This window comes from Globicephala melas, chromosome 2 (assembly GCF_963455315.2).
Source record: "Globicephala melas chromosome 2, mGloMel1.2, whole genome shotgun sequence".
Taxonomy (NCBI): domain Eukaryota; kingdom Metazoa; phylum Chordata; class Mammalia; order Artiodactyla; family Delphinidae; genus Globicephala; species Globicephala melas.
Genome location: NC_083315.2, coordinates 25,034,254 through 25,049,759, shown reverse-complemented (window position 1 = coordinate 25,049,759; position 15,506 = coordinate 25,034,254). Strand labels below are relative to the sequence as shown.

General features: G+C 47.3%; 1 protein-coding gene across 1 annotated transcript in view; it reads right to left on the bottom strand.

Annotated features, from left to right (window-relative positions):
* IL2RA (interleukin 2 receptor subunit alpha) overlaps positions 1–13,497 on the bottom strand; it is a 43,582-nt gene extending 30,085 nt beyond the window's left edge. The window contains exon 1 of the mRNA XM_030836893.2: positions 13,208–13,497. Within this exon, the coding sequence (XP_030692753.2) occupies positions 13,208–13,271 (64 nt within the window). The 5' untranslated portion in view covers positions 13,272–13,497. The remainder of the gene's footprint in view (positions 1–13,207) is intronic.
* Positions 13,498–15,506: the final 2,009 nt, after the last annotated feature.

The window sequence follows — 15,506 nt, the reverse complement described above, 5'->3', positions numbered from 1 at the left end:
ATCTGCATGTCGGCAGGCACTGCCCCATAAACAGAAGAAGGATGAGGATGTGTCAGAGTGGGCGCATGATGGGGTGGGTGACACAGGGTCGGGAGGAGGTTATGTTAGGATCGTCGATTAAATGAGACCCAAAGCCCTCCCGGTACTCCAGGGACTGGCCTCAGAGAAGCAGCCCCAGCTGAAAGGCTTTTGATGAATTCAGCCTGTGGACTCAGCCTGGGCTGTCCTCCCTCAGCCGGCACTGAAGGAAACAGGCTCCGTGTTCCCCAGAGCGCCCTTTAAAGGGCCAGCTCTGCACCATTCCTGCCTTCCCTAAATTCTTAGGTAGCACCGAAACCCGGCCCTCTGCTCAGTGCCGTAGGTGGGTGCTGTTCCTTTCAACAGACACCTCAGGCTTGACGACCACAGGTGATGGTCCTGCAAGGGGCATTTGTGTCGGGCTTCTTATAGAATTTAAACCCCAGGTGGCAGCGCTTTCCCAGGGCATGGGAACTTAAGACCTGTTACCATGATTCACTGGGAATTGCTTTGCGCTGAAAAGGACAGATGGGACTCGCCAAGGATGTGGTAATTGTAGCGTGAACTAGATAGACTTCCTTCCGTAGTGTGAACTGATACCTTCAGTCCTGCTTACAAATGGACCGGATGCAGGTAGGGGAGCTTGCCGGCCGCTGGGGGGCTGAATGGCTCGGTCAGCACAGGGCTGAAGGGATGACTTTTCACTCCGCTATAGGGTGTTTATTAAGCCGTAGAATGTGGGGACAGAAAGGGGCTTAGAGACCCTCCCTATCCATCTGCTCGCATGCTTAGACAGTGCCCACTCTGTCCAAGGTGTGTGAGACATTGCACACCGGGCACTGATCGGGGTACATATATGGACCTCTCTGGTCCTCACAGCCCCCATGAAGTAGGCTGTTAGGAATATTCATGACAATTAATACAATGATTATTATATAGTACATTATTATAATTAAAATATTAAATGTATAATAAATTGATATACAAAGTACTACAGTATGATTAATATAGTTATAAATAAGAAACATTTAAATATGATTAATTATTACATAGTCATTCTTACTGGCTCTGTGTCATACGCGATGGCAGTGAGGCCCCGACAGGGTCAGTGACCTTCGCGGAGTCGCACAGCTGGTCGGTGTGAGGCCAGCGTTTGGATCCGCAGCCTCACAGATGGAGGTGCTCGTGACCCCGTTCACCCACAGTTTCCTCCCTGTGTCTCAGCTGCATCCTGTTCATGTGGCCACTGTATGCTCTGACCGTCCCCCGCCCCGTCCCACATGTGTCCCGCATGGTGGGAAGGCCATTGTGGGCATCTTGGGGTGGGGTGGGTGCTGGAGCTTGAAGAGCAGATGCTGGGTGCTAACGTGCAGAGATCATTCGGGCTGGACTCTACAGGGACTGGGGCTTCATAGGGAGTGCCAGCCAAGGGAAAGGAATAAGGATTTTGCCCAGGGTTCCTGGGCAGCTGGGTGGATAGTAGTGTCTTTCACTAAAATGGGAAATAGAGGAGGAAGACCAGGCCTGGGGCCACAGCTCTGGCTGTACTGAGTTTGAGAAGTCTGTGAGACAGCCCTGTGGAGAGGTGCTCTGGGCCTTGGCTGTGCAGATTGGAAGCCCAGCAAGCCATGTTTACTGAGCACCCACTATATCCTGGTTACTGTAGGCAGGCCGTCGCGTCCCACTTTATACCCACAGCAACTGAAGCCCATGGAGGTTAGAAGAACCTGCCCATGACCAGCTCCCCACTAGGTCACTCAGCGCCCTCCGGGGCTGCACCCCCTCCCCCTGTCCCACCTGCCGTCATACGCACGGATGCCAGAGCCAACGCTCTAAAGCCCAGACTGCGTCCTTCCCTTGCCCACGCCGCTCTGTGGTACCCATTCCTCCCAGGATACAGTCGAAGCCCCTGTACTTGGCAAGGCTCCATGACATAGCTCACAGCGCAGCCTCAACAGCCTCCACCTCTGCCCCCCCACCTGAGCTCTCCAGCCTGGTGGACTATGCTCTGTCTTTTGTCGTTAACCTTGCTCATGACTTCGCTTCCACCTTCTCTACTTCTGCTTGTCCTGCAGGCCTCCCTTGCTGTCACATTTCTCTGGGAAGCCTCCTGGACCTGTCTCTTTGGTTTTGGGCATTCCGCTGCACTCCAAGCTACCCGCCATTTCTTTACACAGTGCTTGCCACACCGTGTCCATCAGATGCCTCCACCCTGCTGGAGCCTGCAGAGAATGGTACCCAGCGATTGTTTTAAAGGAAAGGAGAGTCACACAAGTCCAAACCAGGATCTGAATCCAAGCCTGCAGAATCCCAAATTCATGAGCCCTTTCTGCTCTCCCAAGGTGCTTTCCAGTTGGGAAGAATTCCAAATAGGCCGACGAGACGCGGAAGATTATAAGAGGCGAGGATGCCCCTAGGCTTTGAAATCATAGGCGAGGAAGCTACGGTTGCAGAATAGGAGACCTGCGGGCTGGGGTGCCTGGAGCTGGGGGGCCTGATGTGCAGAAGACATGCAGATGGTCCAGGTCAGAAAGAATATGGGATGCCAGGCAGAGGAAGTGTGCCCCACAGGCAGCGGGGAATGATTTGAGCTCTTTGATCTGGGGAAAGGCATCACGAAAGTTGTTTTCAGGAGGATTAATTTGGGGATGGATCAAAGAGTGACTTAAAATGAGACCTGGAAGGCTTACCTAAGAAGCCCAGGGGAGTTAATGAGACCTGTCGACTGTGTGCTTCCTTTGTACAGGGATGGAGCCGGTAGCTCGCCTCCATCACTTTCTTGGGCGCGGGAATGACTGCTTCACAACTTCAGTCTCCTCATCTGTAAAATGGGAATGATCATGGTGGTACCTGACTCACAGGGTCATTGTGAGGCTTCTGTGAGGTAACAGGTGCAGTGCACACACTTACTCTCCCAGGAGGAGGAGGGAGGGAGGCTGAGGTGTCCTGACAGCTCTGCTCGCAGACCCTCTGCACAAGCCCACTGCAAACTCAGGCTGGAGGAGTGAGGTTAACGAAGCCCTGGGAAGAGGGAAAGTGAAACTTGATGGCCAGTGAAAGGCGTTGAAAGCCAAAAGTGAGATAAACAACGACCCGTTTGCACATCAGAGCCGAAATGCTCACCCTTTGCGGTACCCTGCCCTTTTATTTTTAAAAGGTTTTGGGGTTTGTAATTTTTTTTGTAGTTGTTTGTTTTGCTTTCCACTTAAAATAAGGAGTTTTCTCTTCACAAAGATCCTTTTATTCTAAATCAGGCTCTGAACAGAGGTGTCACTACCACAGGGACCGGAAACGGATACCACATTCAGCTGGGTGTGCAGGCTCTGGCGGGTTTCATCAGCCGGGGACGCCGTGACAGCCCCGGCCGCAGCCAGGAAAGATGCCAGATGCGCAGCCTCCCCCGAAACTCCCGGGAAACTCACAGAGCCCCGAGGCAGGAAGAAGCTGACGTCAACTTAGCCTTCGGGGATTTCAAGCAAAACTCTTAGAAATGATTCCTCTGCCCTTTATTTGGTATCATGATCTTTCTCTGAGGAGATGAGCCAATTTGCTCCAAGGACCTCATTTCATGAAACTATGTATATGTAGTTATACACACACATATATACACATATTATATACACGTGTGTGTATATATATACACACATGTACATATATACACATAGTATATATATGTATGTGTATACATACACAAACATGTATACATATATACACATACTATATATATATATGTTTTAAAGAAACACTGTTGCTTTGCTTTTAAGTATATAAGGTAACTGGACTGACTAGGTTCCCTTCATCTCTTCCTTGGAGAGGAAGGTCCTTCCTGGGCGTTTAGAATTGGGGAGTGGTTCACACTCCGCTGAGGACATGCCATCGGTCAGCACTGTGTATAAATGGTACTTCTGCAATACCTGGGGGCTGTGGGAGCCATTAGTTTCTTCTTCAAGGAATGTAACTACTCCCACCTGAAATGTTCCCACTTTCTTGGTCAGGGACTTTCTCAAGCAAAAGAAAGCTTCTGCACATCCTCTATGTTGTTATAAATTCAAAATCTGTGGTGTTTGATTTTAATAACTTCAGTAGTTGATAATGACCAAGTAATGCTCTCAGCCCTCCTTTCTGTCCCAGATGTTAGTGTAAAGGTGAGGCAGTTCTTGATTCAGTAGGTACGGGGAGGGCTTCCCTGGTGGCGCAGTGGTTGAGAATCTGCCTGCCAATGCAGGGGACACGGGTTCGAGCCCTGGTCTGGGAAGATCCCACGTGCCGCGGAGCAACTAAGCCCGTGCGCCACAGCTACTGAGCCTGCGCGTCTGGAGCCTGTGCTCTGCAGCAAGAGAGGCCACGATAGTGAGAGGCCCGCGCACCGCGATGAAGAGTGGCCCCCGCTCGTCGCAACTAGAGAAAGCCCTCGCACAGAAACGAAGACCCAACACAGCCGAAAATAAATAAATAAATAAATAAATAAATAAATAAATAAATAAATAAAGAGGTACGGGGACTCGTATAAGAACAAACATTTGTCTGTGTGTTCCATCCACTCTTTCTTTGTATTTGCATTTTAGATCTCAGCTTGTGTTGGCATTATCTGTGTGATATATTTCTCTCCTGCTGGATGGTGTGTTCCTGGAGGCCAAGGACTGGGTTACATTCATCTCCTAACCCTGTATCTGACACATAGTAGTTGCTCAATAAATATTTGCCGAATGAATGAATCAACAAAGGAATGAAGCAGTGCCTGAATGTGATGCCACAGGCGAGACTGTCCCCCTCCACCCTCCTGTGTCCCTCCTCCACCTGTCACACCCATCCTGTCTGTCTACCTTGGCAGCAGTGTTTTCACTCTGAAAAACTTCACAGCAGAGAAGATTCCCACCATCATGCCTCAGAGGCACACCTGTCCTCACCTTTGTTTTCTTATTGCTGAGGATACAAAAAGCAGCAAGACTTCTGAAGGAGGTATCTATTTTGGGCCCAAACAGAAAAGAGTGGGTGATTCTGTGGGCAGAGATTCCTGAACGTGGTGGGGTTGACTCATGCCCGGAGGTGCTCAGAATTTCCTCTGTTTCGTGGGCGTCTGGGGCAGACGTGGCTCGACTCGAGTGCTTTCTTTCAAGCACAGTCAAATGCAGGAAAGACACCCCTAGCTGCTGTTTGGGGCGTAGAAGGAGGGGGAGAGCGGGATTCAGAGAACTTAAGTCTGCAGGGGCTCTGTGTGCCTGAAGAGGTCACCTCCTAGAGGAGATGGAGGGATCGCTGCTGGGCATCTGGGGTCGGAGTCTGTAGGAACAGACTCGTTCACTTACGCACAACCAAAGGAGCAGCGGACCTCTTCAGAGCGGACTCCACTTTTAAAAAAGTGAAATTAAACTTGTTTACTAACATGGGTTCAGGAGAATCATCAAGAACGAGGCCTCTGCACCACTGCAGCCTGGTTCACATCCTTGCTCCCCAGCCCGGTTGTGTTCCATGGGCTAACTTACTCACTTCTGTGAGCCTCAGTTTACCAGGTGCAAAATGGGGGTGAGAGCAAGGCCGACCTGATTTTCAGGATTATTGGAAGGAACACTACGTTTTCACATAATGCCTGTAAGAGAGCATGTAGGCTGTGAATATTAGCTCTTGTTATTATCATTCGTGTTTAAAATGTTTCTTGGGGAGTTCCCTGGTGGTCCAGTGGTTAGGACTCGGAGCCTTCGCTGCCGTGGCCCCGGGCTCAGTCCCGGGTCGGGGAACGAAGGTTCCACAAGCCACGCGGCATAGCCAAAAAAAAAAAAAAAGTTTCCTGCAACAAGGCTGAAGGCAAATAAGCCTCAAAGGAAAAAGTGGGTACTGGGATCAGGGTTTGTGCCAGGCCTGCCCCAGATAGCCGTCTGTTCTCCAGTTCACAGCTTCGCCCACCACTCAGCTTTCTCTCTCAAGAGGGCCTCCTGAAGACCAGCGGGCTTTCCACGCTCTTTCTTTTAAAGGAACCAATCGCCTTCTTAGCACTTACTTTTTATTCTTTAGAAACCTACTTCTCTTTCTTCTCCTTTTGGGAAAAATTATTTAACTGTTCCTAGCCTCCTGATGCCAGCCTGGCCTTTCACTGCATCCAGAATGATTGGAAAAGGGGGGAAAGCAACCCAGGAAGCAGGTCTGACTAGTCTGACCCAGGCTATTCACCTTACTTGGTCCCTTGTGAGCTTCTGGTCACCCCCCACCCTTGGCATCCACACTTAGGTGCCTTAGTGTTTCTGCTGCCTGAAATCCTCCTGGGTACCTGACGCTGGGTTCAGAGTGCAGGCACCGTGGCTGATGGAAAGCCGCGTGGCCAGGGTGGGTGGGGGCAAAGTGTCACGTGGACGGTCAGGATGGAGGTCCCAGAGCTCTGGCCTTGTGGTGTGCCGTTGGCCAGGGCTAGGTCGGGGCACAATTTGGATGTAGGGGAATAAGACCCCGGACTTCTTGACTGTTACCCAGAGGTGTCATGTGGTCCTGGTGATGCTGATTCAGTGACCCATTGTGGGAATGAAGTCTACGAGACCCCAACAAGGTGTGTAGACACTAGAGGATCAACATGAGAGGAGGAGAACACAGGTGCTTCTTGTCGGAGCAAAGGTACTAGTTTTTATCAGATCATCATTAGCCATTTGAGCCTCATCTTGCATGCAGCCAACACAAAATATGAAAGAGTTCGTTCGGGTTTTTCCGTACCATCTTACGGAAAACCCCAAACAAACATTTTGGCCAACCCAATATTTGAAATATGCGTCATTTGTTTTGTTGCTCTCATTAACACCTCAATTTTCAGTTGTTACTCAAGGAGCATGACCCACGTATACAACTGTAGCAACATCATTAGGAAACACCACCCTCCAGCCTCTTCTGACATTCACAAGCACAAGCTTAGAGCCACCTTCTCCAAGAAGCCTTTCTGAACGCTCTGCGAAGCACCTTCCCCTGCTTTGGTCGCTGTGGCATGTGTCAACTTGGCTGCATACCACTTTGTAATATTTGATCTTGTGTCTTTCCCAGACTGGTTTTCCCATTTTACTTGCAAGTTCTGTGTGGGGTGGACACAGCACACGTTTCTTGTCTCCTGTGACAGCCTTGCTACTCAAAATGGGGTTAGGGCATTAGCAACATGGGCCTCACAGGGAGCCTGAACCAGAAGCTCAGCCCCCATCCCTGACATCCTGAGTTAGAATCTGCCTCACAACAAGCCCCTAGGTGATCTATAATAGATTAAACTTTGGGAAATACTGTGCTAGGGCACCTATTCCTAGTGAATAGAAATAAAACAATGGAATTGGACCAACCATGGAATCATTATTCTGTGGATTTCAATCCTAACCGCATCTTGAATCATCTGAGGAGCTTAAAAATAATGTTATCCTTATGTCCGATTCTCATCCCCAGAGAGTCTGACCTAATTGGTCTTAATTGGTCTTGGGTGAGGCTTGGGCGTCATTTGTTAAAGTTTCCCAGACGCACACTTAATGTGCAGTTCATGCTAGGAACCACTGCTCTAAATACATTTCCCAGTTGGACTTGTGTTTTCTCCCCGATGGAGGCAAATCCCAGAGTAACCTCCAAACAAGTCAAACAGCCAAAAACTTCCTGAGTAATCTTAGAGTGGAAAATACCTAGAGATGATTCTATTATTGTTTTCCCCTAAATGGGTGACTTATTTGAAAGCCTGAGAGGGGGAGGGATTCAGTAATGGCTGTTGACTCGCTGGCAAACACTGCTGCCTCCATTGGCAAGTCTTCAAGGTGGGAGTTGCTCAGCAGATGTTTTATCTCCAGTCTTAGGCCAGAAGCAGTTTGAGAGCAAAGACCTTTTCCATCTTGGTAATCCTAACGCGTGGATGGATGGATGGATGGATGGATGGATGGATGGATGGATGGAAAGATGGGTGGATCAATGAAATGGATGGAAAGATGGATGGATGGATGTCACTGAGAGTCGACGTGAAGACCTAAGGGGAATATTGGACTGGAATTTGGGAAGCCTGGATTCTGGTCCTGGCTCTTCACTTTTCCTGCTTGCCTTGTGTCCTTGGTACCTTTTTCTTACCATCTTGTCTAGGCACCCAGGCCTTTTAGGCTGCTTTTGCCAAGCCAACTATAGCTCCCTTACCAGGGAGCATAACTTCCTGTGTCTCATCCTCTGTGCTCACAACTATAGCTGTTCAGATATTAAAGAACCTCATTGGAGGTCCTTCCTGGAGACCCTGGTTGATAGGGAGGCTACAACCCTAAATATTATCCTCAAAATTTTGTGCATATGTGCAGTTTTCTAAGGAGACAGTTAACAGCACTCATCAAATTTGCTCAAGGACTCACCACTCAAGAAAGATTAAGCCAGATGGAGTCTTGCTATCACTTTGTTCTTCCTGTTGGGAGATTCAGGATGTATGTATAGGAGTGACAAATGAGGTCTGTCTTTATGTGGTGAGGTTCTATGGACCATTTTTTTTGCCCCCTTGATAATACTTGGGGCAACGGCTGACTCCACCGAAGCAGAACTTCCTGAAGAAATTACTAGAAAGGGTGGCCAAAGAGGGGATGAGGGAGCTCGTTAAGGGTCTCCAATCTCTCTTCCCCTGATACCTGCCTGGATGAAGAACAAGAGAGGAGAGTGTCTGGAAGTTTAGATACCCCCAGTGGCTTCAGAGGGCCCCTGGGCGGGCCATGACTGGTACCAAGGTGACACACATTGTTAGCCTGGAGAGAAGGAATCCTAGCTTCTAAGTCCAAAGGGATCAGAGGCCATTCCTGCCTGGCTTGGGAAATCTCTACACCACTTTTGACAAATTTTCATTTAGGCTCTGCTTAAACACTTGCATAGAAAGGGAGCCCAGGGGTTAATGGAGAGGAAAAGGATAGAGGAACTCTTTACTCTGTTTGGCTGTTGGACATTCACCAGACTCGAATAAACCCACAGTTCAAAGTTTTACCTTTTTTTTTTGGCCTTGCCACGCAGCATGTGGGATCTTAGTTCCCTGACCAGGGATCGAACCTGTGACCCCTGCATTGGAAGTGCAGAGTCTTAACCACTGCACCACCAGGGAAGTTCCCAAAGTTTTACCTTTTCAGCGGCATCCCCCACCCAGCCTCTGTCACCTTTCCACTCAAGTCTCCTTCCTTTTCTGATTCTCACTGCCGCCTAAAGTCTGGGGCAGGGGAGCAGATGATGAACCAAAGCCAAGATCCTCTCCTAAAGCCAAGAATCTACTGGTTTGCCATCTGGGTGCTCTTTCATTTGAAAAGTATGAAAGACACATATCCCTAATTTCACTTTCTAGGAGGGGAAGTTAAAACATAGAGATTGGAGGGCAGCAGAGAACAACTGGAATTCCGCCCCATCCATCTTCCCAGCCAGCATACGCGCCCCTCTGTGGCTCCCCTGACGTGGCTGGAAAGCCTTGACCACTTTCAGGGATGCAGGGCTTATAGCTTTTTGAAACAATCGATTGAATTAAGGTCCTCTTTCCTTTTGTCATAGGGAATGGCCTCGGATAAAGAGAAGGAGGTTCCCACTCATGAAAGACCTCCCCTGTGAGAAGCAAGGAAATCATTTGAGGGCAAAAATGCCCGAAAAGCGAACAGCAGGAGCCTCACCCAGCAGTGAGAAGTGTTTTTGCCTTGACGATTACAACCTCGCCTGAGTGCTGCGCGGTACCTTCCAGGAGTTGGAAATAACCTACAATGATACGTCAGCCTCGGCACTTGGGCCCGCAAAGGTCTCTTAACCCAGACCCTGCTGTGTATGTCTTCGGTTTGGAAACTTTTTCATCCAAAAGTACGCCGGCTTGAAAAGGGCTTTCGACAGAGCTTATTTTATTTCCTGTTCAGATTTCTTGACATAGAGCGATAGAGCTAGAAGTCAGTCTCAGGATCAGCTCCATCAACCTTTTCATTTTGCAGAGAAACTGAGGCCCAGGGAGGTATAGAAATTTGCCAAAAATCACGCCCTTCACCTCCTCCAACGATGGTCGTTCGGAGGTGCCTTGGACCACTTTCTGTTCCCTGCGAAGTTCAGTATCCCTGACTCTTCTATCCACTGACCTCAGGTAACATGGCCCCCCTTCCCAAAGGAACTCTGTTTGTTTTTACAGTTTCTACTGATCATTGGAAATGAAGGGAGTGGGAAGTGAACTTGAATGACCACCACATTGAGGGCTAGCCTGACTTAAGGGTGACTGTCGCTATGATAGGAATGACTTCAACAAGAAACAACACAGAAGCCTCCAGACTACTCAGGGCTTTTGCCAAAGAAGCTAAGAAGTCTTCTCTTCGGATGAGTGAAGTTGAGGATAGGAGCTGTAGAGCTCATCAGCTGTCCTCTATAGCATCTCTAGCTGACTGTCCGTCAGTGAAGTCAACTCTTTTTGGTGTCTTAATTCTCTCAGATCTCAAAAGGAGCAGATGTACGGGTGATAAACAGAACTGCCTATTTAAGACATGCTGTTTTTAAAGAAAGTAGCAACTGTTCCATGAGGTACTTCCTAAGTTTACCGAAGCCCCATATATATATATATATACATCTTCTCCAAAGTACATCTTAAAGATGAGCAAGGAAACAGTGGTAATAACACCTTGGGATCTAGAGAAACTGAATGATTAAATATGAAGAGTTAAACATTTTGTGTTTTAATGATACATGTGAAGATGGAAATTCCAGTGTGGGCAGTCATCTTTACAAGAAAGGATAATTAGACAAAAATATCATCTTAATGGTTTTCTGCATTGTTTTTTTTTTTTTTGAGTCTAGGGCATGAAGATTTGATCACAGAATTCCTAGAATGAAAGAAAGATGATCAAGGCATAGATAAACTCTCAGAATTTCCACAATGCTGAGAAAGGCACCTTCAATAACGTGCCTGTTGGCAACATCAGGAGAATTCTCTTTTCAACCACATCCCAGGACCCAGTAATACAGAGACTCAAAACACTCACGTTGACTAATACATCCCCTGTCACCCATCACAATTTTAAATGGTGGCTTTGGAAATTTTCAGACTGAAAATCTGCCTTATGAATCAGCTAGAAATTGCATCTGTTGACAGTCTGATTGATTTCGTTAGCAACTCTCCCTTCTGAGGAATAAAAAGATTTGTTTATTTGAAGACTGGGTTCCCCTGGGAGGAAAAAGCCTGAGATGAGATTATTTCTCACCCTGGAGTGGTTCCTAAGCCATATGTGGATCCCAGAAACTCAGCCCGTATCATTCTCTTTAGCTACCAAGTCCTCACTTGCCTCTGGATGGGACCATTTCATGCCCTGTCTGTGCACTTACTCTGTCTACGGAATCATCTCTGTAGAGCTTGGACCCTGTCTGCAGGGACCAGAAAGAGCACATGGCTGAGAAAACTGGGCTTGAGTCCTGGCTCTGTCACTGCCTGTGTGACCTCTGAGTTTTGAGGTCTTCTTCATCTCATGGGTTGGTGACATCCACCTTGCAAAGGGGCTATGAAGAGGAAAAGAAGACTTACACGTCTGGCACATAGAAGGTACTCTATAAATGGTCATTTTTACTTTCTAGTAGTCTTTTATTGACTCCCAAATGAAGTTTACATTTTTAAACTTGTTACGAAGGCCTTGGGTCATTCATTTGACGCCATCCTACCTTTCCAGTCTCAATTCCCAGCAACCCCACATCCCCGTCCAAGGCTGGGGGCTGTTCCCTGATGCTCTGCTGTGTCTTTGCCCCTGTGGGCCTCTCTATCTGGAATCTCCGCTCAGGGAAATTCACTGCCCCCTCAGGGCACTTTTTGCTGCTGCTTTCAGGAAGCTTTCCCTGATATACCCCTGCTCCCCTAGATCTTATCCCATTCCACCCATACTGCTGTTATTATATCTATGCCTTTCTTCCCCTTACTAGGTTATATGTCTCTTAAGGAGTGAGGCTATGTCTTGTTCATTTTAGTATTTCCTACAGTGTTGAAAAGGGGAACAAGACGTATTGGATAGATTTTTGAAGAGGCGAGTGTATGAAGGAGGCCTCACTGCTACAAGACCATTCAAATCTTCAGATAAGTCATCATCGGCTGGCAATAACACGCGTTTACTTGAAATGTGTTTCCCAGAGATGAGGCATGATTAACTGTAAAGACTTTTCTGTTCTGGCTTGGCTTGACCTCCCACTTTGCAAAGACCCTGTGGAGGTAGAAATCTCATTATGAGCCTTCCTAAAATCACGCCCACTTTTCACTTTAAAGTAAAGAAGATCCTACACCTGGGTCAGTTCACAGCCCAGTGACTTGGTCATTTCCCCTAAACAAGCAAAAAAGACTCCTTATGCATCACCCTGTTTCACTTCTTAACGTATCTTTCTGTGACCACTTAGCATCATTATATATCTAGAAACGAAGGATATAAAATCATAGACTCTGATATCTTACCTGTTTTCCTGCATAAGCAAGGGAAGATGTTATTAGAAAGTTCACACTCAATTAAGAAGGAGGTTTGAGGTAGAAGTTGGTGGTTTCTTATTGCTTAAAAAAAAAACTGACAAACCCTTTTGAAAGGATGAAAGGAATTCAAAACTTTCATATATATATATATATATATGTATATATACACACACATACATACATGCATATATACACATAAGAACATAAGAATTAATGTTCTGAAAGTGATATGCTTATTTTTTTAAAACTTCTATAAAGTTACACATATAAGAAACTTCCTAGGTATTATTTCCCGAGACAGTAAAAAACAAAGTATACATCCTTGAGGCTTAACTCTTCCGAGATCTTAAATGATCCCAATGTTTCACATATGAGTTAGTAATGTCTGCCAGACATTCACCTGGTCTTAGACTCCTAGTAGATTCTTAGTATTATCTTACAGCTTTGTGGGTGCAGTGGAAAACTGAATTCAGTGGAAAATCCAAGTTCTTGAGGACTCTGCTCATTAGTATGCTAACATTCAAATATCACATCACCCTATTCTTCCCAGAATCAGCCGTCAAAGACTTTGAGCGACAGAGAGCCCACCGTTCCAAGTTCTCTTTATAGGTCGGTGATGATTGAGGCATAAAACGGGCCCCCGGTGGGCTGTGGACATAGGGATAGAACCCAGGATTCAACCCCCTTCCCCGTACTTTCTACTTAGGTGCCTCTCGGATTCTGTGGCTGGGGAGAGTCGACATCCTTAGCCTTCCCAGGACTCCGAGGACACCAGTGACCCCTTACCTGTCACGCAGCCAGGTACGACGATGAATACGAAGAATCCCCACATCAACAAGCCTGGCTCCATCGTCCGGGCCCCTGGGATCCGCTGCCGATGTGAGGGCCGGGAAGAAAAGGTACTTCTCTGCAGAACGCTGGGTTTCCTTTCAGCCTCTTGCTGGCGTCGCGCTGGGAGGCTGGGGAAGGATCAATCCGCCCAGGTTGTCATCCTCTCTGGTCCATCCGTCTCTAGGACAGTCAGCACTTGCTCTATATAAGTATTAGCCTGGTTTGTTCAGTCAGGAAATCGTGCCTACCACTCTCTTCTCTAGTCTCAAATATAGGAAGTGGTTTTAACCAGCTTTTTTTTTTTTTTTTTTTTCAAGTTCAGTTGCTGGGAGGTGTGGGCCGGGGTTGGTGAGAAGATTGGGGTTCGTGTATGAATCCTTTCTTCAGCGTCCCCCTGAAAAGGGGAGGGAGATTCCCGCTGCCGTTGAAGGAGGGTGAGCAAGCACTTCTTGGCAGTGGTCTCAGCTAGAGTTTCATAAACTGGTGTCACTGTGAAACTGAGGTCCTTCCCCAGACTTGCAGCTCCCGGAGGAGTGGGCAGGTGCCACACAAGATGGGGGGCAAGGTCATGCCAGGAGTGTGGGGGAGCAGTCTCGGTCCTGGACGGGAATTTCCTAAGGCTGTCTGACCACGGATCCCTTTAAAAAGTCTAGTGGGCATCCGGGTGGGGTCTCCATACTCAGAACTCATGAATACTCTCCCAAGATTTATAATCAGTACTAGCCATAATTATTTCACCACGATGCTCTGGGTTCCTGCATGGGAGTTGTCATTTTATAAGATGTTTTGCCACCAGATGTGTCTTTCTCTTAAAAGATCATTACTGGGGACTTCCCTGGTGGTGCAGTGGTTAAGAATCCGCCTGCCAATGCAGGGGACAACGTGTTCGAGCCCTGGTCCGGGAAGATCCCACATGCCGCGGAGCAAGTAAGTCCATGCGCCACAACTACTGAAGCCCACGTGCCTACAACCCGTGCTCCGCAACAAGAGAAGCCACCACAATGAGAGGCCCGCGCACCGCAATGAAGAGTAGCCCCTGCTCGCCACGACTAGAGAAAGCCCGTGCGCATCAATGAAGACCCAAGGCAGCCAAAAATAAATAAATTTGTGGAAAAAAAACCCCAAAACAAGGATCATTATAAAATGTGGACTTTGGTTTTCGATGTTGGGGGTACTCAGGACTTTTGCTGCCATGTGTGGGATCTTTAGTTGCAGCATTCAAACTCTTAGTTGCGGCCCGTGGGATGTAATTCCCCGACTAGGGATCGAACCTGGGCCCCCTGCATTGGGAGCACAGAGTCTTAGCCACTGGACTGCCAGGGAAGTCCCTTCCCTGTTAGAGATCAGAGCTATCTTCTGATTTTCACGAAATGGTTGACTATGTTTTGCTAAGTGGAGATTCATGTAATCATGTAGTTATAGTAAAATACAATTTAAAAGATATTAGAAAGCAAGTGAAAATATTGACAAAAGGAAGAACCATCCAGGCAAGCCAAAGCAATTCATGGTTCCGATATGTGTTGTTGATAATTCTCTAAGAACATTCTGATATTCTCTAAGAAAGGTAATTATGATCTCTGAAAAGGGCTTTGAAAGGCTGCACATGGACCAAGAGTGGTTTCCAGATTAAGTACCAGAGTTTGCAGAGAAAAGCATGAACTGATCTCTTTCCACGAGTGAAATACTTTATCGAAATGTGACAGGATTATCTTTTACGATTCCAGAGCAGGCTTACGCTCATTGCTGGAAACATTTCAACCATGTGATGAGTGCGGCAATTCCTGTTATCTGCCGGGCTGTCCCTGTTATTAAGCTGGAGACTTTGCCTGGCTACAGTGATCATCGTATAGTTTTGAAATAAACTTACAGAAAAATTGGAAGTATAATATAAATAACTCCCCCCCACAAACCATGGAAGAGTAGCTGCCACTGTGATGTTCCAAATACAGAATTGACGATGTTCACTTTGATCCCTTGATCCAGGTGGTGTCTCCCAGGGGCCCCCACTTTACAGTCACTATAACCCTAACCCTAACCCTCTTTGTAATAAATAAGGACTTGGTGATAAGAAGTAAATATCGTGTTACACATCAGACTTTCAATTTATTCATTTATTTGTATGTACAGACTCAGGATTTTCTATCTTTTTCACTGGGTTATAATCTATCGCTGTCATTTATTTCAGTGCTCAAACTGTCTCCTGTTTGTCCACCGCGAGTCCATTCAAGGTGGCTTCTGTGTCCTTTTGACACAT